Below are 21,461 nucleotides of genomic sequence, written 5' to 3'. Positions count from 1 at the left end.
CACTAGGTGTATGTCTGTTTTTTATCATTTCCTCACCTACTACTCCAGGCTAGGGGCTGCTAGTAAATGGTCCATCCACCTGGCACAATTTGCTTGCCTAGACAACTTGTCTTTATACTTTGAACAAAAAGCTCTGTTTGTAGTTCTTTTTATATTACATTAAAATTATAAATTTACTTAAATCAGCAGACCATGACAGTAAAGAGTTTGTCTTCTTAATTATCTTTGTACCCCCAAAGGAGCTGGCATGTAATAGGCATTTAGAAGTCTGTTTGCCAAATATATAACTGACTGAATGAAATGCCATAAAACTTCTTTCAAATTATTCCTTGAAACTTAGAAAAATGTAACCCCAAGGCCAATCATAGGACCTAGCACAGAGTAGGGACTCAGAAAAAAAACTGAATGTATAAAATGGAAAAATAAAATAATACTACTACTACTAATAATAAACACTCTGTGCATAGTATAAAGAGCCCAAACTATCCCAGGAAATAATAAAGACTGATGAATGTTGTAGCTGCTATTATATGATTACCATGTCAGAGAAGACAAGACCCTACAGGGACTTAGTATTACCATTCCTACTTACTTAGCTTGACAGAGCCATCCATTCCCAACAGAATATTGTCACTCTTGATGTCTCTGTGAATGACCTGGTTTGAATGCAGAAACTCCAGAGCTTGCAGACACTATTGAAGTGGTGGGGATAGAAGGAGAAAGAAAGGACGTGTAAGACATACAGTACAGCAAAGTTAAGGTAAAATTGACTAATCCACTTCCTCTTTAGGAGGGGTACTAAGGATTGTACCTAAGGCTTCCTCTAGTCCTTTCATTTCCATTTGGAACAAGGTCTTGCTGAATTGCCCAGGCAGGCCTCAAAATTCTGATCCTCTTGCCTCAGTCTCCACATAGCTAAGATTACAGGCATGTGCCATCATACTCAGCTCTAACCTCCTCATTTTATGACAAAGGAAGTAAGGCCTCCATGTATAAAAGAACTTGCCCCAAATCAAAGGCAGAGCCATATCGAGAACCAAGTCTTCTTTTAACTTAACATTCTTATAACACCCCATTTTGCTGTTCATCTGATGAAAGGCGTCCTTCCAATGTATATTCATGTTTGGAGAGCAGACTTAGAAGCAGTGGGTTACCAGGATCTTACTGTGCTAAGGGGATAGTTTATACTATTTTGGATTTGCTGAGTTAGACATACCTATGAAACATGAAGACAAATGTCTAGGAAGCAACCAAACTTTTAAATGTTAAGTTACATACAGAGGTGAGTATTTACAAGACATTTGCAATAAGGTGTTCTGTTCTTTTTTTTTTTAGTTTTTGATCTTATTTTGTTCTGTTTTTGGTGGTGGGGAGTTAACCCAGGGCAATCCACACACTATGCACACATTGTACCACTGAGCCTGCGCCCCCTACCCTCAGCCAGACATTTTTCTAAGTTTTAGGAATGGCTGAAACAGGCAAAGGGTAGGAGAAAGGGAAGAACCTTAAAAAATACCTATATTTATCAGGCAGGATGAGGGACAAAGAGATAGAATAGACATTAAAATGCTTGGCTCTGCTACTTCCTAATTGACCATATCATCCAAATCACTTTCTCTGGTAAATTGTTTTCCTGTCTTTGAAATGAGGGCTCAGATGAGATAATAGCTCTTGTCCTAACTGCAATACTTTCAATGCATTAACCCAAACCTAAATTTTTAGAAGTTTCTACCAATTAAAAAATACTACAGATACAAGTCAATAGGAAACTACTATTTAAATGGTCCTAAAGTAATGCTTTACTTTCTAAGAATATTCTAATGGCTAAATTAAAAATAAATCAATGTCCATAATTGAATTTTCTTCCTCAAAATAAGGGCTATTGGTAGGAGGCAGTTCTTTGGATGTTAAAAATTATGATCGAAAGGATGATCTTGAGATACTGGAACCTTCACACATGGTTGGCAGAAGTATAAAATGGTACAGACACTTTAGAAGAAAGTTTGGCAGTTCCTCAAAATATTAAACGCAGAGTCATGATGTGACTAATAATTCTACTTATATGTGCATACCCAAGAGAAATGAGAATGTATGTCTACATAAAAACTAGTATATGAAAATTCATAGCAGCATTTTTCACAAGGGAGGAGTAGGGGAAGAGGGGAAGAGACAGAGGAAAGAAAAAAAGAAATAACCCAAACATCAGTCAGGCATGGTAGTCTATGCCTTAGCACTCTGAAATGCTGAAGCAGGAGAATTGCAAATTAAGCCCAGACATGAGAAGTTACTGTCAATATGAAGTTTCCTTCTGGAGTGATAAAAATGATCTAAAATTCATTACTATGATGGTTATATAATCCTAGGAATATACTAAAAACTAGTGAATGATATACTTTAATGGGTAAATTATATGGTATATAAATTACATCTCAAAACCTGTTTCAAAAAGTAGGTAATGGTCTCTATTAGATTTTAAGAATAGTGGTATCACCTGTTTATTTGACACTTAAAACTTTTCAAGTGCTTTTGTTTAAAGTGCTAACAACACATTTAATGCTCATTAAAACCCATAAGAGTGAACTATTATGATCCCCATTTTACAGACAAGAAAACTGAGACAGAGAGAAATTATACAAGTTGTTCACAGATCACAAAGTGAAATCAACTTTTTCCTGTGCTGGGAATCAAACCCAGGGCCTTGCATGTGCCAGCCAACCATACTACCACTAAGCCACAAACCTAGCATCCAACTGCTTTTTGATTCATGTAGTACCCCTAAAGCACATACAGTGTGAATGTTTCAATTTCCATTTTATCGATGAATAATTTGAGCCAAGATAATTTCCCCAAATACACATGTGCATATATTCTCAACTAGTGGAAGTTGGTCACTGGAGTTGGAGATGAAAACTGTTTTCATATTACAGTGCTTTGTGATCCTGAAAGAGTATAATGTATACAAGTATACAGCTGTAGTAGTAAAATTTCTTGGGAGCAATGTAATTGGAAAAAAATCTAAAATGGCTGCTACCAAAAACCAAATATTGCATTAGTGAGCTCTTAATTATGAATCCTAGCCTAGTATTAATTCCATTAACCTACTTTTGTACATTCTATATCCCAAAGTTGTTAATGCAAAGGTGACTATATTTTCCACAGCAGTATAAATTTCATATTATTTTATTTTTCTTAACATTGACTAAATATACAATTATATAATTTCATCTAAATGCCTTTAGGTGTTGAACCATGAAACCCTAATCACACTATTACATTCCTCCAAAATTCTGAACCTCAGCTGGGTGTGATAGCGCATGCCTGTAATCCCAGCACTCTAGGAGTCTGATGAACAGAGAGTCACAAGTTAGAGCCCAGGCTGGGCAACATAGTGAGACTGTCTCAAAATAAAAACTTGAAGAAGGAGAGGGAAGACGAGGAAGGGAAAGGGGAAGGAGGAGAAGAAGAGGAAGAAAAGGAAGAAGAAGTGGAAGAAGACAAGTAAAAGGAGGATGAAGAGGAAGAGGAGGAAGAACTTTAAAAAAAATAACCTCATTTACTCTTTTATCCTTTTCCCAAGTTTTAACTTTTCTATCTGGTACTGGAAAGTTCCAGTTTCTCAAGAGCAAAACACCCAGTATCTCTGAATATTCTCTTCACCTTCTTACTCTAACAGAAACCTGGAAATAGGGCTAGCCCTAATGATACTACTTCTCATGAAAGGACCGTAGAGGACTTTTCATTCTGTAGAAAAGCAGAATAAAAATATAGTTAATATATATGTCCATGTAAAAGAGATAAAGGATAGTATAATATATTTACAAGTTATCAATATAGATTGATGATATGAATGATGTGGTTAAACATATACTCTCTGTCAGGCATGCTACATGCCTGTAATCTCAGCTACTTGGGAGACAAAGGCAGAAGGACACCAAGTTTAAGCCCAACCTGGGGAACTTTGTAAGACCCTTTCTCAAAATAAAAAAATTAAACATAAAGGCTTGGGGATATACCTCATTTCAAAGGCTCTAGGTTTAATCCCCAATATCCCTCCCACACACACAACACACACACACACACACACATACACACACACACACACACTCTCTCTCCCCTCTGGTTATTTTCTAATTTTTCTACAATGAGCAGAATAAGTTATCTTTGAAGAAAAACTCATGATAAAAATTATAAAATACAGGCACAGTACAAGAACGATGAGTATCAATGCTAATTTTTCCCACTTCCACAGAGCCTTGGCTAAAATCTCACTGGGTGTGAGCTTTCATGGACAGGGATATAGAGGCACTTCCTGCTCAAGGTTGCCTGGCCCTTGGCCTTACCTCACGGCACACAGCAGCAATCTGGCCTTCATCCATACAGGTTTCTGTCACCACATCTGTCAAGGAGCCTCCAGCCAAGTATTCCATGACAACCCATAGCTCATCTCCAACAAGGTAACTGCAGGAATACCAATAAAGGGTGAAAAGGAATAATCAGAGCACAATGGACCACTAAATTATATTACAAAGACTAAGCATAAATAGTGAAACCATCTCACTGAACTCTGGAAAAGCCTAAAGTTCTTTACTTTGGAGAAATGCAAAATGACAGGGACAGTAGTACTAACTTTAAATCTCTTAAGGATGCTGCTGGAGAAAATAAGGCATACATGATCTATGAAACCCCTAAAGGGTAGAACTAAGAGCACCAAGTTGAAGATACAATGAAATTATACTTCACCACAACACAAAGGGATAACTCATGAAAGACTAGCATTAATCCAAACCTCTCAAAGCATCCAAGTAGGGAATATGCAAACATTTGATACAGATGTGATTTGGACCCCATGTTATGAACAGTAAGGACAGCCACTGAATGTCTCAGCTCTATTAGACCTGAAACCTGTGAGTTTACCTATAGGGTCTGGTCCAAGACTCTACCCCAGGAGGTCAGCACAGCAGATGCCAATATTTACTGAATAAATCCATGAGTACAATGAAAGATAATTGTAAATATTGAATGAAATGGTGGTAATAAAAGCTCTTTGAAAGATATAAAGTGTTATACATATAGACATTATGCTGACAGTGATTTCTATCTTTACTGTCTTTGATTCTGGCCTCTTCTGTTAAGTCAAGGCTATAGTTTAGCAACATATTCCTTGGAGAACTTATGGGGCTGATAGGAGTTAGAACTGCTGGTTTCACTCAGGGAATGGATTACTCAGCCTTGCTTTGTGATAAATAAAAGGCAATCTTTCCTCATGACAAATACGATAAGTAAGAAACAAGGTTAGCTCAGAGCCTCTACAAGATTCTTTTGCTAGCCTTGAACAAAGAAGCTAGGTTGGGAAAAAACATTTCTTGTGAGATATGTCATCTCTTCTTTACCTGGATAATAAGACTACTGCTGAGCAGACAGGGAAACTGTTAAGTGATTTTGATAAAAAATGGTCTCAAGCAAAAGGTAAGATTAGAGTCCTAGTCCCTTGACTACTAATCTAGTGCTCTTTCCATCTGACTACATTCTTTCTAATTAAGAGTTTTTTTCTTTCTTTCCTTTGTGTTTTATTTGTTTGTTTTCCTTTTCTTTTTTTTTTTTTTTTCTTTTCTTTTTTTTTTTTTTTCTGCAGTACTGGGGATAGAACACACGTCCTTGCATGTGTTAGGTAAGCGTTCTACCACTGATCAACACCCTCAGTCCAAGTCTTACAATGGTTGAGAACCCTTACAAGACAGACTGTTTCTGTAGCCTCTGTTCGGACTCCTATGGTCTGAGTGTTTATTTCCCAAAAAAACCCCATCACATTGAAAATCTAACCGGGCCAAGCATGGTGGTACACATACGCCTATAATCCCAGCACTCAGGAGGCTGAGCCAGAAGGATCACTGCAAGTTCGAGGTCAGCCTGGGCTACAAAATGAGTTCCAGGCCAGCCTGAACTGCATAGCAAAACTCTGTCGCAAAAAGGCAAAAAAAATTATAATCATTGTAATGGTACTAGGAGGTGGGGCTTTTGGGAGATGTTATATGGTAAGTACAGAGTCCTCATGAATGAGACTAGTACCCTTGTAAAAGGCCTCAGAGAAGGCACTCTCTATGAACCAGAAAGTCATTCCTCACCAAACTATAAATTTATTGGCACCTTGATCTTGGATTTCCTAGGTTCCAGAACTGTGAAAAATAAATTTGCACCATTTATAAGCTACCCAGCCTTTGAAATTTTGTTATAACAGCCCAAATGGACTATAACATAAATTGAATCCAGGACTAGGTAAAACTCCTTCCCTGCCAAGAGCCTATTCTGTACTTGATGAAGAGTATACTTTATGGCCTCTTATTCACCCACTGAGAAAGCAATTGTTAGCTTAGATGAAGGGAGGAAAAGAGCAAGAGGATCCATGTGACTATTTGTTAGCACTGACAAAGCAAAGTCTCTATTTCTGGATTTGACACATTATCAAACTAAAACAATGCAAACCAGATTCAGGTTATCTCAAACACTGTGGCAATGTACCTTCAAAAATCTCATCTCAAAATAAAGTCCCAGGATATCACATATTTGAAGAGCAAATATGGATGTAGTTTGCTGGGACATCTCACAAAAACTATAGAACCTCACTTGAAGTACTTGCACTATGTTCTCAGGTTAAGGGCACCCTCTTCTCTGCTCATGAAGATGCATATTTTTTCTATACTACACCAGCATAGTGGGCATGGTGGCACATGCCTGTAACCCAGCACTCTAGGAGTCTGAGACAGAAGGATCACAAGTTCAAACCTAGCCTGAGCAACTTAGTGACTTAGTGACACTCTGTCTCAAAAAAAAAAAAAAAAAAAAAAAGGCTAAAGATGTAGCTCTGCGCAAAGACCCTGTATTTAATACCTAGTACCACAAAACAAAAATAAAAAGAAGTAAGAAGATGAACCATAACTTAGAAGATTATCCATTGCCAGTTAGGACCCATATTCAAGAGATTACAATCACCTCCAAGAAAGCTTTATTCTCTATAGCTAACAACATTATGTATAAGGAAGGCTCAAGTCCAACTCCTTTCCTCTTTAAAGAATCTGAAGATCACCAAAGTATTTTAGATGCTGGAGAGGAAAGGACATTATAAAATATGCTACACCAGGGAAAGGTAATTGACAATGTAGTACAAGTAGTAAAGAAATCAGAATTAAAATTCAGTCCAATATCTACCTATGGCATCTCTGAAACTTGGACAAGAAATTCCAATTTAAGGCAAGTGTATGTTAATAAAAATACTACTAAGCATCACATTTTAAAGCATAAAGCCAAACCATGAGTTATTCTGGAGGATGAGGACGGTGAAGAAAGATTTTAGATAGAGAATGAATTAAGGACCTAGATCTTTGACTCAGGCAGATGACCAGAAGGAATTCCCTGAGAGAGAACAAACCGTAGTACTAGCACCAAATGTTAGCCTTACCCACAAAGATTTTCTAGCAATCAGAAGCATCCAGCAATATGTAGAGTTAGATTCAGAGAGCTCAGCGCCACAGAAGATACTTAAACTGAGGCAGTTCTGGGTGCTGGTATTGCTTTTTCCTTTAACCTACTGGTCCTAAAGACCCTATCCCTCTGACAGACCCACCATTCCATACCTGTCCAAGTAGTTCACAATATTTGGGTTCTTGTTTTCCCTCATGACCAGGATCTCATTAATAATGAGCTCTTTCTTCGGCTGCTGCTGAAGATTCATCTGCTTAATGGCCACCTGAAATCGCAATACATTCAATGTGCAACTAGAATCACTCAACATTTAAAGTACGAAGGAAACAAAGACAAATAAGGTACAGTTTTAACTCTCAAGTACTTCATAATTTATCAGGGTTAAACAAATGTTTCTCAAAATAAAGTCCCTAAGTCAGCAGCATCAACATCTGAGAAATGGTTGAAAATAAATATTTTTAAGCCTTACCCCAAAACCTATTAAATGAGAAACTTGTGCCTTAATAAGCCCTCTAAATCATTTTGATGTGCACCAAAGTTTTAGTATCAAACTTAAATGTAGAAGAATACTTTTAAAAATCACAATATAAAAAAGATATTATTAAAAAAGTTCATACAAAGAGCTACAGAGGCTGGAAGTGGTGACCCATGCCTGTATCAGCACTGAGGGAGGCTGAGAGAGAAGGATCACGAAGTCTGAGACCTGCCGAGAAAGACAGTGAGATTCTGCCTGCAAATAAAAAATGGTCTGGGGGTGTAACTCTGTGATAGAGTGTTGCTAGGTTCATTCTCAAGTACTGGGGGCGGGGGGTGAGTTACAGAAACACAAAATAGGGCAGGAATACACTTCCAGAGGGAGGTGGATTCCTGAACATGGTGTGGAAAGATAAATCAGAGTTGATTAGGTTAAGAAAGAAGAGAAAAAGATGAGATCCTTAATGTTTTGTGTGAAAAGGATCTTGACAGGTTTTTCCTCTATACATAGTCAATAAAACAAATTTTCACTTAATACAAATGTAAAGTGTTATGTAGTTTCCAAGGCACTCTGCATTCATTTATTCTATGTGTTAGGCATTATGTATGGGGTTCTCAACTTTGTTATTTCACTTAATTCTCAGAGACAACTTGTAAGCTCAAGGACTAACTTTTTGATGGATGAAGAAAATATGATTCTAAGAGAGTATGTGACTTGCATATACAGCTATTCAGTAAAAAAGTCAGAATTAGAACCTTCAGACATTTATTTTATTCTTATTTTATTTTATCCTGCAAACATACCCAGATTAATTTTTCCTCATAGTACAAATTCATTCTCTCCCTTGTTCAAAAACATACATGGCTCTTGGTTATCTTAAATATTCCTTGAAGTTCTCATGGTCTGATCCAGACCCTGCCTTCCCATTCTATTCCTTCATATATATATAGTCTTCCTCCCTTCGTTCAGGGTCTTCTTTCCACTGGGAATACCTCTGTCACTTCCACACATCCAAAGCTACTTATGCTTTGCATCAGGCCAAAGGAAATCTCATTTTCAAACCAAATATACTTTTTCCTCTTTTAAAAACTCTGTATGGGTCCAGGATAACTCAGTGGCAGAGTGCCTGGCTGGCACAAGGTCCTGAGTTTGATTCCTGGTACCAAAAGTAAGTAAGTAAGTAAGTAAATAAATAAATAAATAAATAAATGCCCCTTAAGAACATATACCTCTCTTATGAAACTTATGACATGCAACCTTATATGAAGATTAGTTAAGAATGTGTGTGTGTGTTAATCTCTGCATGCGCTCATCTGTTCATCTGTCTACCTAGAAATCTGAGCTCAATTAAAAGCTCAGAATCACAATATACATGGTACTCAGAGAATTTTTGTATGCAAAAAAAAAGGAAAGAAAGAGGCAGTAGGTTGATAAGTGCTTTGTTTTTAAATCACAAAAACAGAAAAAAAAACCAACAACAAGGGGCTACTACATCCCATAGGAGTGTCATTTAGGTTGTTTGCTCTGTATTTATTAGAGGTATTTTGCTTTTTTACTGTTTATTGGCAAAAATATAAGCATCCAAAATAACTAAGTTGTCTTTTCAGAAGCAGCAAGAAGTGTAAAGAATGAATGGTTCAATTTTTTATGAAAAAACCCTATTATTTCTTTAAGTTAAACACGGACAGTCTTCTGAAGAGATTCCGTCAATTGTGAAGTATAAAAATGATCATTTTAAGCATGTATACTTTCATTCCCTACTGCAAGTGAGAAAAAGTTACTTTCCTAGTAGGTCAGGTTTCTGGTCTAGCTGCAGCTTTATATAAGTAACAGCTTAGGATAGCTTTCCCTCATGCCTAAAAAGCAAAGCATTTATCTAAAGGCATTCAGTACTGGAGCCAGAAGAGTGCCTTTGGAGCGCCTCAGATCATCCTAGGGCATGAGACAATGTTCACCAACATGACAGAGATTCCTGCAGGTACAGGCTAACACGCAAGCTAAACAGGACACTAGGGGTCCTTTCCAACCCCCACTATGCCCTAGGCTAAACGTCCTTACCTAATCAAACCAAGCCTACTCTGGATAAGACAGCACTCCTCTAACAGAGAAAGAACTTAGGTCCACTCTAAGGACCTAAGCTCTGGGCCTGTCACTTACTGACTATAACCAATCACAAATTTTCTTAGTGTCAGTTCATCCAATTCCCTTCCTGTAGGGGCTGTTTTGAGTACTAAGACAATGGTCAGTGTGCTATTCACATGTAAGGAAAGGATTTAATGGCGACCACAAGGAAGAAATTAATCATAGTTGTAGAAGCATTTGATAAATAACTGGCACAAAGCAGAAAGAATGACAATAGCACCAGTAATAACAGCAACAGCCAAACACTCTTCAACCACTACTGTTTATTGAATGGCTACTATGTGCCAGACTCTTGTGCTAGGGACTCTTTATATTACCTCAGTAAAACCTAACCATTCTGCAAAGTAAAAATCATGACATATTTTCAGACAAAGATACTGAAGCTATGGCTTATGTGGAAATTCCCTAAGATCATAACCAACCCACTTAGCTCACACGACTTCAAAGGCTCTTCTAGTCTGTTTCTATTTCTATACACCTTGCCTTTAAAAACAGGCTTGAAAAAGCTGGGCATGGTGATGCACACCTATAATCCCAGGGTTCCAAAAGCTGAGGCAAAAGGATCACTGCAAGTTTGAGGTCAGCCTGGGTTACATAGTCAGTTCAAGGCCTGTATCAATCAATCAGTCAGTCAGTCAATCAATCAACCAGGCTTGAATAATAATTTTAAAACAATTCTTTCCAGCACCAACATGCTAATCTTCCTCTATGTGATAGACAACAGCTCTATTCTTCCTAGCTGGATAACTCCCTATAATCACTCACTCACTAAAGAGTGAGGACATCCACTAGCTCCACCAAAGATTTATACTCCCTGGGGCAGGAAATGAGGCCTTCCTGACCGCAATGCATTAGCTACTCTAATGGACTTGCTTCCATTCAGAGTTCTGTAACCACCAGGCAGGCATACAATGAAGTGTTTCTCTTTCCTGTGGCCAGCTTCTCACAAGGGCAGCCTCCAGGACTTCCAGGAATCACCCATCACCTGCCTGCCTCCCATCAAGGACTATAAGGCCTAAGGCACTAGAAACATGAGAAGAGGAAGCCCTAGCGCCTAACTTCAGCTCTGCTAAGGATCGGCAGTAAAAGATTCTAACTCAATCCCTGCTAATCTTTGGTATCACAACTTGCAAAAAAAGTTTGCCACAAATTCCTCAACAATAAAAAGGAAGTATTATCTACCTCAAAGGATTCTTTTTAAGACTGGTAAAATCTCTGTCTTTTTAATTTCTATCAAATTTATCACCTTAAATTGATATGTTAATATTATACTTCCCCATTACTGTTTTTACTTTAAAGCAGATTCTTCTCTGCACTAAAAGACTTCTATGTACACCACGGAAAGTATGCTCTTTTGTATTTTATATGATTTTAATGTTTAAATGCACAGGACTGAATCTTTCACATAGCTTTAGCACAAAGTGTAGCATAAAGCAAAAGCTCAGTTAAATACTTTGTGGAATAAATATTTATATGAATAAAAATAAATAAATATATAGTTATCAAAGTTGATGATGGGCCAGGGTTACAATTCAGCAGCACAAGTGCCTGCCTGGCAAGCACAATGTCCTGAGTTCAATTCCCAGTTTCCCAACCAAAAAAAAAAGTTGATGATGTATTTTCACATACACTGCTTTACTGAAATCTTGCAGCATTTGTGTGAAGTATATATTGTCACATATATTTTATAAATCAATAAAATTTAGGCCAAGAGGTCAAATGACTGGTCCAAAAAAGGATTTGTGATTGGTCAAATGACTTGTCAGATAAATAGTTTAAGGCAAGCACCTGTGCCTTTGGAGTCCTACCTCAAAGAACAATTAACAATCTTAAGCATAATGATGATTTTCAAAGTTAACTCACCCTCAAAGAGCTATAGAATTTGGCTTTTAACACTTGTAAAAGCCTAATAAGAGCCCGGTGAAATACGCATTACCCCTGTTAACTGTGACGTCTCCGGTATACCAGGGTGTTTCAACCATCAAAAATATATAAACAGGTTTGCAGCTGCCTACCTTCGAGAATCCCGACTCTACTTTCACCGGAAGAAGAAGAGCATCTCTCAACCTGAGTCCCAGTACTCTTTTAACCAAGAACTTCTCCAAGGCAGCTGCCAACCACACCCCACCGGCCAACATTCTTGCTTTGCAATCAACCAAAGAACAGACTGAAAAGAAACCTCAAAAATTCTATATTTATTTCCTTCATGGCTTTCTTCTACTGAAAACAAGATTTTCAGTCAGCAGGCTTTGCAATAAAGTCAGAGTTCTATTAGCTTAAATGAGGACAAAGAGGTGCTTCCAAATAAATGAGGACTGCAATTTTCAGTGGAATTCTAGACCAAGAATAACGGTAGGAGTAGTAGATTAGGAGTCTCACATTCATCAATCACCAAATCCTGTCAAATTTGTTAAGTATCTCTCAAATCCATCCACTTCACTCCATCTATACTACGCTATTCCCCTAGTCATCTCTTACCTGGAATTACACAATAACCTTTTGACTCACCTGGTTCCTTCTGATCTGCTGTTTTCTGTTCTCCATACAGTACCTAGTAACTTTTCTAAAAGCTTTAAGTCCCATCTTCTTCGTCTGCTAGTTGATTCTAGTCTGATGTAGAAACTAGAAATGCCCCTCTTGAGCTAAGAAGGGCTAAAAACGAACTCAAAATAAAAAGACTGTATAACTGAAAAAAACAACAGTTGGTGGCGGACACTCACCTCCTGTCCTGTGGCTACATCCATTGCAGTGTACACGGTGCCTGAAGCACTGAACAACAGGTGGGCGAGAAAGGGAAAAAGACACAGGTTTCAATGAATTTGTCAAATGCAGCTCTACACATGATCTGGCAGTACAAGGGTTAATAATAATAGCAGCAAAAATAATCCGCCTCCCCCCCGCCCCGCGGCCCTCTGACGGTTATTTGAAAGATAGTGTGTGACAGTAAAGAGAACAGAGGCTATAGTGCCCACTCATCTGAGTTTCAGCTCAGAGCTCCTACTTCACATCTATGAGCTAGCAGATGTTAACTAACTCATGCAAGTTCTCTGACCTTCACCTTCCTCTTTTTGTGACATGAACATAGGAATATAGGAGAATCTGTATCAATTAGTTTATGTAAAGTGCTTAGCCAAGTGCCTAAAATAAACACAGTAGGTGTTCAAATACATTAGTTGTGTTTTCTTTGTCCTTCTGAGACACTGCCTCACTCTGTAGCCCAGGCTGGTTTTAAAGTGGCAGCAATCCTCCTGTCTCAGCCTCCCAAGCACTGGCATTACAGGTATGCATCACCACTCCTGGCTTCAAATACATTAGAGTTTCTCGTTCCTGCTTAACCTCCTCTCTTTCACCACCTTCAGCAAGTTGATTTAATTTCTTGTAGCTTCAAACCAAAATTGGGTATAGGATTAGATTCATGGTTTTCAGGTCTGATACTATTCCCACCCCACCTTCAAGGTAAGAACAACCCCTTTCAATATATACATACATGTATGTATGCATGTACACTTGCACAAGCAAATAAGCATGATGAAAGAAAGAAATGCTAGGAATAAGCCAGGCATGGCAGTGCACGCTTATAATCCCAGCATTCTGGGAGGTTGAGGGAGGAAGATTACTGGTTTGAGTCCAGGCTGGGCAACTTAGTGACTTAGCCAGACTCTGTCTCAAAACATAAAATAAAGAAAAATGGGCTGCGAATGTAGCTCAGTGCAAAGGCCCTGGGTTCAATCCCCAGTACTAGGAAAAAGAAAAGCTATAAACAATGCTAGAAAAGTAACTGTGTCCATTTGAAATAACTAAAATCTTCATTTTCGGCCTACAACCACAAACCCTGTATATTCATAGATGAGTACTTGGCAAAACAGTTTTGCGGTTGAACATGCCATAGACCAAGTACATATGATACAACCTGAAGACATTTACAATTTCAGTCTTTTGCAAAAATGCATTCAGGCAAGCCCTGATTCCCAGATATCAGGTCAATTTAGGGGGGAAAGTCACTTATAAGTATGATTTCCAGCTAGAGACTATTACAGTCACTAGATGCCTAACCCCCACTCCTTAGTTGGGAGCCTGCCTACATGCCTGGAAATATTATCATCAAGATACTGGCTATTGAATAAAGACTAGATTATATACACTGGCAGTTATTTCTTCAATTGCCTGATAATCCTGACCTTATCCATCTACTGTTAAAAAGCAGATTACTGTCTTCCTATCCTTCACCCTCTCTGATCCTCCTACAAACATTACTCTTAAAAGAACAAACATATTCAAGCCTCAGAGTACTGAACATTTTGAGACTATGTCTTCATGCTTGCAAAGTTCTAGGAAACTACTTAGGCTCACCAGTTAGCACTTGGTTATTTTCAATTTAAACAGACAAATGACTAGACATATGAATTCCAGGTCCAAAAAGCATAATCATTTCTAGATCTCAGAAAGGAAAAAAAGCAAGCAAAAATTGTAGTAGTCCCAATTTATCAAACTGGTGTGGCATTTCTAGTTTCAAAATTATGAGATATAGAGAGCTACCAGTATAGACGCTTAATATTTCATTCTTAGCACTAACAGAGGTCAAGTAATCAAGGAAGGAATGTCTTTTGCAGATGTTGCCTACTTAGAGGTCTCATACATCTACTTTTTAAAAATAGGCATTTTTAATCTACAATCCTTCTTCTGTAAATTTATAGATGAAGACACTCAAGTCCTAGAAGGGATATGACTTGTCTACACTTGTCTATGTACTTTTTTACTACATTCTTGATATCTCTATTTAACTACCTGAAAGAAGTACCATCTATATTACTCCAGGGCAAGCAAATAAACTTTCTTACCAAAGTGCTAACTACCAGTTCAGATTCAAAAAAGAATTACCTAGTAGGAAAAATAATGAGACTAACAAAAAATGACACCTACCCAATTCAAAGTTGTTTTAATGATTAAATTCAACAACAGATGTAATTAACAGTTATACACTGTAAAGTATAAAAATATATCATCCCTATATTATAAATTCCTTATTTATCCTACTTTTGGAAGCTCTTGGGTACGTAAGAAAATGGAAGGAGAAAATTTCCATGACTTTTAGCAACAATGCTTTCATTCCACTAGCATTGACAGCCTACTACAAAGCTGGACATATTTTCACTTCTTTTGGTAAATCTGTAGGAATCTGCTTATTTTTATACAGAGGTATAACATACCTAAACTAATATGTATAAATATGAAGTGCATAACTTGATGATTTTTTACATATGTATATATCATGTTTACCATAAAGATCACCCCCTAAAATTCTCTCAGTACTTTTTCTAGATGAGAGTCATCTCCCAGAAATAACCACTATTACTGATTTCTATTACCATGTATTAGTTTTGTCTATCTTGAATTTCATATTAACAAAATCATATAAATCTTTCACTTTACGTCTGTCTTTTTTTGCTCAGAATAATGGGAAATACTTTTAAAGATTAAGGGCGGAGGATATAGCTCAGCGGTACAGCACTTGCCTGGTAAGCACAAGGTCCTGGGTTTGGTTTGATGCCCGGCACCAAAAATAAATCAATTAAAATAAAAAGACTTAGCACAATACATTATAATTTCTTTGTCTGGCTGTCTATCTCACTCTGGTTTTGGTTGGCTGGTTTTTTTTTTTTGGTACCAGGAATCAAACTCAGGATCTTGTACTCGCCAGGCAGGTGCACTGAGCTATATCCCTGGCTCCTATCTGTTTTTGACTGAAGGCAGAGATTGTGTCTGATTCAGAGCCACATTCACAGTGCTTAGCACACAACAGGAATTCAGTTAGGACTCTAGTACACGAGGGTAGCATATAAGTTACAGATGATGAACCTGAAAGGAGTCAAGAATTCTGACATCCACCTGGAAAAGTAAGTAACACTAACTAGCAGAAGGATCTATAGTTGTAGGTCTTCCATTTTGTATTAGTGCCAATGGTAAGCACCAGCACTAAAGCAAACAGGGTTTATCTGAAAAAGCAGATTGGTAATGTGGGATGCTGGTTTTGGGCTAAGAAAATAAATGGTTCTCTAACTCTCACTGCAGGGTACTTTTAGCAATATGGCCAGTTAACGGCATATCCTTCATATTAAGCACAATTCTGCCAAGCTTGAAGTCAGCTTAACATAACGCGTCCAGATGGGTAAGCTAAAGAAAGAACAGGTTCATAAGAGGCAAAATAATTAACAAAGTCACACATGACAGTACACACAATCTTAAGTCATTCTCCAAGGAAAGAAAGTGCCCATACTTACCCTTGTCCAATTTTCTCAAATCGTGTATATTTCTTCTTAGGATCGCCCACACTCACTATGCTCCCTTTGAAAGAAACAGAGACCATGAATCATTTTTTTCTGGACCAAGACACAAAACAGACCCCATGTTCTCTCTACTCCCCAGAGTTGACAAGGATTAAAGACCTGTCTCCAATGCCCACAAAACATACTAAACTGCCCTCTTAGCTCTTCCCTAATCAAAAGTTCCATTTCCTTGAGTGCTTTTATTCATAGTAATCTATTCAATTTTTAAAGTAAGGACCTTTTATTCATGTTTTAAGGAATTAAGAACTTCAATAAACATTTACTTGTTTACTATATACCAAGCCATATGCTAAGTGCTAGAAAATCCACAGTTAAGACAGTCCCTGATCTTAAGGAGCTTGTTCTCATAGAAAAAGATAGACAAGCAAACATAAGATGCCATAAAAATATATTAATTGCTGTGATAAATGCCAAATGGTTACAGAAAGGAACACAAAAATAGAGTTGAAAGGCTTTTAAAAGGTACTATCTGGGCCAATTTTTACAGGTTAAGTAGAAGCCAATCAGGTAAAGAGGTTTATAGCAGGGAATTCTCAAAGGGAAAGAGGTTTGAGACAACTCCCTGCATTTCACAACATGTATCCTAAAGATGGGGAACTGAGGCCCACAGCAAGGAAGAGACTTCCCGTGGTCACACAGCAAATTGGTATCAGTTCTAAGTTTAAGAGATTGGTTTTTAGTCTCCCAGTCCAATGTGCTTTTTCTCTAATACCAACAGTTAGGATTTGGTGACTTCACTTACATCATCTCATTTGATTCACAAAAAAGTCAGATAGTAACATCCTCATTTCAAAGGTAAGGAAAAATGAGGCTCAGGAGACAGGAGAAAACTGCCTAAGACAAGTTAGTGGCAGAGCTGGCACTTTAACCCAAGTGTACCAACTTCCAGGCTAGTTTGCTTTCCATTAATTCTAAGTAAGAGCGTAAAAACTAAAACAGACTCCCCACCAAAATTCCAAACAAATCTGGGCTAGTGGCTTTCACTTCATCATTTTTTTATGAGGGTTCCAATGGCAATTTTTAAGACAGTGAAACTCTTTTAGTTTTTTGGTTTTTTTTTTTGAGATAGGATCTCCCTATATAGTCCAGGCTGGCCTTAAACTTATGCAGATCCTCCTGCCTCAGCCTCCTGAGTGCTGGAATTACAGGTGTGTGTGCCACCACACCCAGAGAGTGAAATTCTTTTAAAAGTCAAACAAGAATGATCAGGAAGAAGTAGAGAACTGCTAAAGCAGAGAACAAAAAACCTCAGGGCCAGTTTGCAAACTTGGCCAAATCAGTCACATCAAATCCTTTTTGGAAATAAATAAATATAGAGAATAAACCAAAGGCCTTGTTCAGTGATATTTCCAAGTCAAAATGTCAGGCTAGTCCTTCTGTCTAATGTAATTCTTTAGTTTACTGAAATGCAGAAACAGACTACCCTAATATACACCTATTGCTGCTCGCTAAATAAAGTGAAATGGAAGTTTCCATCTGGCAGCAGAGGCAACATGTGCGCTAGTAATGGCCCAAGTTTGTGTTCTGACCTCAACCTTATCACCTTCTGTCTGTACACCTTGCGGCACAATATTATTCTCTCTGGGCCTCAAAAATATGAGCTGCAAAAATGATCATAATGCCTGTCTTGACATGATAAAGATGAGAATTAAATGGGAAAAAAAAGCAACAAGAAAATATCTTGCTTGTCATATAATACACAGTATAGGTTCACAAAATGTTGGTTTCCCTTTCCTTTTTTTTCTACAACTATGATAGCAGAGCTGTCTTTTTCCTAGGTCAATGGCAAACACCATTCACAGCACTCTTTCCCACAGGCATAGATAATGTCTTAATTTTCATCAACATAATATTCTATTCACGAGATAAAAGCATTTTCCCACTTCTATAATGCATGCCTAGGAGGAAAAGGATAACTTGCCCTCAAAGTGAGTTCTGCATAGTCTCTCCCTTTATATCCCATCCTAATGTGGTGCTCAACCAGAGCTGGTGAGACCGAGAATGGAAGTGGAGGGGCGGGGTGAGAAGAACAGTTCATGGCTAAAGTACCAAGCATGGCCAGCCAGTCACATAGATCAAATAGGTTCAGGATCTTTTTTTTTTTTGAACTGGGAATCAAACTCAGGACTGCACTTGCCAGAGAGGCGCTGTGCTGCTGAGCTATATCCCTGGCTCTAGGATCAGGATCTTTATAGCAGCAGAATTCCATCTCTGTGCTTGACCAGTCATACACCAAGTGAAGGCTTAGAAAGCACAGTGCTTACGTAATTTTTCCAAGATCTCCTCATCAGACATTTTGGGCTTCTTCTTTTGTTTCTCAGTATTCCGGGTCAAAGCATCTGGCAGAACAGTGTTGTTCTCAGTAGGTGATATGGGGGAGGTAGCCACATCCCGAGTTGGAGTAATAGGAAGTGGTTCAATCACGGATCGTGTGTATACCTGCATTAGTGGTGCAGAATTTTGGCAAAGTGAGTCTTTGTTAGTACAGATGAACCACTTCTAGATGTAGGGTGAGAACAGCCATAGAACAGTTTCCTAAATACGCATCCTTTCTCTTCTGTCAAGATCTATATTGCTCCTCCTCTGTGCCCAGGCCCACCAACTATGAGAAATGGCTTTCCTTGCTCTTATTATATACAATAGTGGTTAATGAGAATTCTAGCACTCAACTCTCAGTAGAAATTATTTAAAAGAGATTCTATTCTTAGATAAAAATCTCCCTCATCTGTAACAGTCTATGTTTTCCCAGAATGAAATGAAATCTTGTATTACAGCACTTGGTGCTGCTAATACCACACTTAACAATCTTCTACTCAGTCACTCCCTCTTTAGACCATGAATCTTTTCGGAGAAGGAAGTACTTTTGTTCGTCAAGAGGCAATATGGTAGTGATTTAGAACATGAACTCAGCAACTTGACTGCCTGGCTCTTATTCTTATCCCAGCTCTTATTCTTATGGTCTGCACGCCTTGGACAGGTTATTTAACTTCTCTGGGCTTCAGTTCCCTCATCTGTAAAATGGTGATAATAAAGGCACCTATCTTATGGAGTTATTGTAGGAATAAATTGGTTAATTATATGATATGATTAGAATCATCTCCAGCAAATATTAAGCACTCAAATTCCAGCTTTGTAAACCATATTTCCTATTCATTTATTTACTTAACAAATATTTACTAAATATCTACTCTAAGCTGAACCCTATGTAAAATTCTGCACATGTACTCTGAACCCTATGTAAAATTCTACACCTGTCCTCTCTTCTGGTAAAGGAGGTAAGAAATCCGTATCACAAGAGGAGAGGGAATAAATGTTACATGAAATGAGCAACTATACTGATGTTCAGAAGTGGCCCTAAGGTATACTTTCCTCCCTAGAAGATATTTCTAGATATTTATCAGATGTTATCATGAAACATCACAATTATTTTTTGGACAGTAGCATTTCTTTTTAAAAAGGTGTCATTAATTACTAATTTTTAAAAAGGTGTAATTAATTACTAATTTACAAGCTGTATGAGAACTCATCCCTGAGTTCTAACCACTTACCTAACAAAAAGCAAGCATTCAGGCAAATGTCTGATGAAGTCAATTAATAAATAATTGAGATCCTTCAGCTGGACTGGCTTCCTGACTACTCTAGCATAATTTTTCAATTTCCTATTCTTGTATCTATCGACAAACTATATCCCAGGCACTTAAACCTATATGTTCATGTCTTGTCCTCTTCCTTAATTCTGCCTGTTCTTTATCTAACATCCTTCTTATGTGGCTCCCACTGCAGGTCTGCACACACACAAATACCACTGGGCTATGGTGGAAAGCAACCTGACTTGGACTTTGCAGTGGCTGATTGATTGTGTCAACATGGAAAGTTTAGAAGCTTAACTAAATCAGCTCAGCAATTCTATACCCTAGGATGTAGAGGAGCCATCCTAGGGTGGGTCATCACCTAGATGATATAAAAGGGAAATGAGGAAGGGCAGAGGGGCTTCCGTTCTTCAGAGAAGCTCCAGTCTTCTCCTTCAGCTTAGACGTCCTCTCCTGGCTTCTAGCGCAGACTCTTCAGTTTCTGCCTGGGATCCTTCAGTCTTCCAGCATAGACTCATCAGCCTTCCGTCACAGACCCATCAGCCTCCTGATATGGACTTGCTCAGAACACTGCAGTGAACTCCACACCTTGGACTGAATCCTTCAATCTCCAGTGTACAGACACCCTCTGCACACTTCCTCATACAACTCTGTGGCTGACCATCGTAAGCCAATCTTGTAATTTCTTATACATTTGTGTATCTTGTGTTATATCTGTTTCTCTAGTAAAACCCTGACTGACACAGAATTAATTACCTACTTTCAAATACAGTACTAGCTCTTTAGCTAAATGACTGTAGGTAGGTCAATTTACTTCTCCATATCTCAGCTGCTGCTTCTGTGAATTAGTAATTAATGACACCTTTTTAAAAAGAAATGCTAAGATCAAATTTATCAATCCTTTCCTTTATTCATCCCTAGCCATCTTAAAATTTTTTTATTCTGAGATAGGGTCTCATTAAGGTGCCCGGGCTGGCCTTGAACTTGCAATCCTCCTGCCCTAGCCTCCCAGAGTGCTGGGACTACAAGCATATGCCACCATATTCAGCTCCTTTATTGAATGTTCATTGCCCTCTGATATTTGCAAAGAACTACAGTAAGCACTGAAATTATGTATCTGTCGATTTTCTACTTTAGAGGAATTTAAAGTTTAGAAGGAAAAATACTTTAAATAAAAATGCTTGCAAACCAAAAAGGCCATGTCAATGTGAGGCATTCTGACAACTCTTCAATTTTGAGGCAAATTTTTCCTTCAGGTGACTTTGTGCAGTGTGGGCCAGGCATTTCCACAGATTCTGTTTATAAATTCTCACCCTAAGAGGCTATCCAATCCCCTTGGATTTCCTCCACAGCATTTCCCATAGTCATTCAACCAACCTCTGACACTTCATTTCAGAGGCAGCCTTTTATTTCTGCATGACCACAAAGCTTAAG

General features: G+C 38.1%; 1 protein-coding gene across 3 annotated transcripts in view; it reads right to left on the bottom strand.

Moving 5' to 3' along the window:
* Window positions 1-21,461, bottom strand: part of Pak1 (p21 protein (Cdc42/Rac)-activated kinase 1) — an 82,146-nt gene that overhangs the window by 7,544 nt on the left and 53,141 nt on the right. For all 3 annotated transcript variants that reach the window (XM_005379836.2, XM_005379837.2, XM_013512033.1), the window contains 6 exons: window positions 18,702-18,876; window positions 16,372-16,435; window positions 12,814-12,862; window positions 7,629-7,741; window positions 4,341-4,458; window positions 593-692 (listed from right to left, as the gene is read on the bottom strand). In XM_005379836.2, the coding sequence (XP_005379893.1) occupies window positions 593-692; window positions 4,341-4,458; window positions 7,629-7,741; window positions 12,814-12,862; window positions 16,372-16,435; window positions 18,702-18,876 (619 nt within the window). The remainder of the gene's footprint in view (window positions 1-592; window positions 693-4,340; window positions 4,459-7,628; window positions 7,742-12,813; window positions 12,863-16,371; window positions 16,436-18,701; window positions 18,877-21,461) is intronic.

The sequence above is a fragment of the Chinchilla lanigera genome, unplaced genomic scaffold, assembly GCF_000276665.1.
Source record: "Chinchilla lanigera isolate Chin_1 unplaced genomic scaffold, ChiLan1.0 scaffold00013, whole genome shotgun sequence".
NCBI classification, from domain to species: Eukaryota; Metazoa; Chordata; class Mammalia; order Rodentia; family Chinchillidae; genus Chinchilla; species Chinchilla lanigera.
The sequence above is the reverse complement of the archived record's forward strand: the minus strand, read 5'-3'. Positions and strand labels throughout refer to the sequence as shown.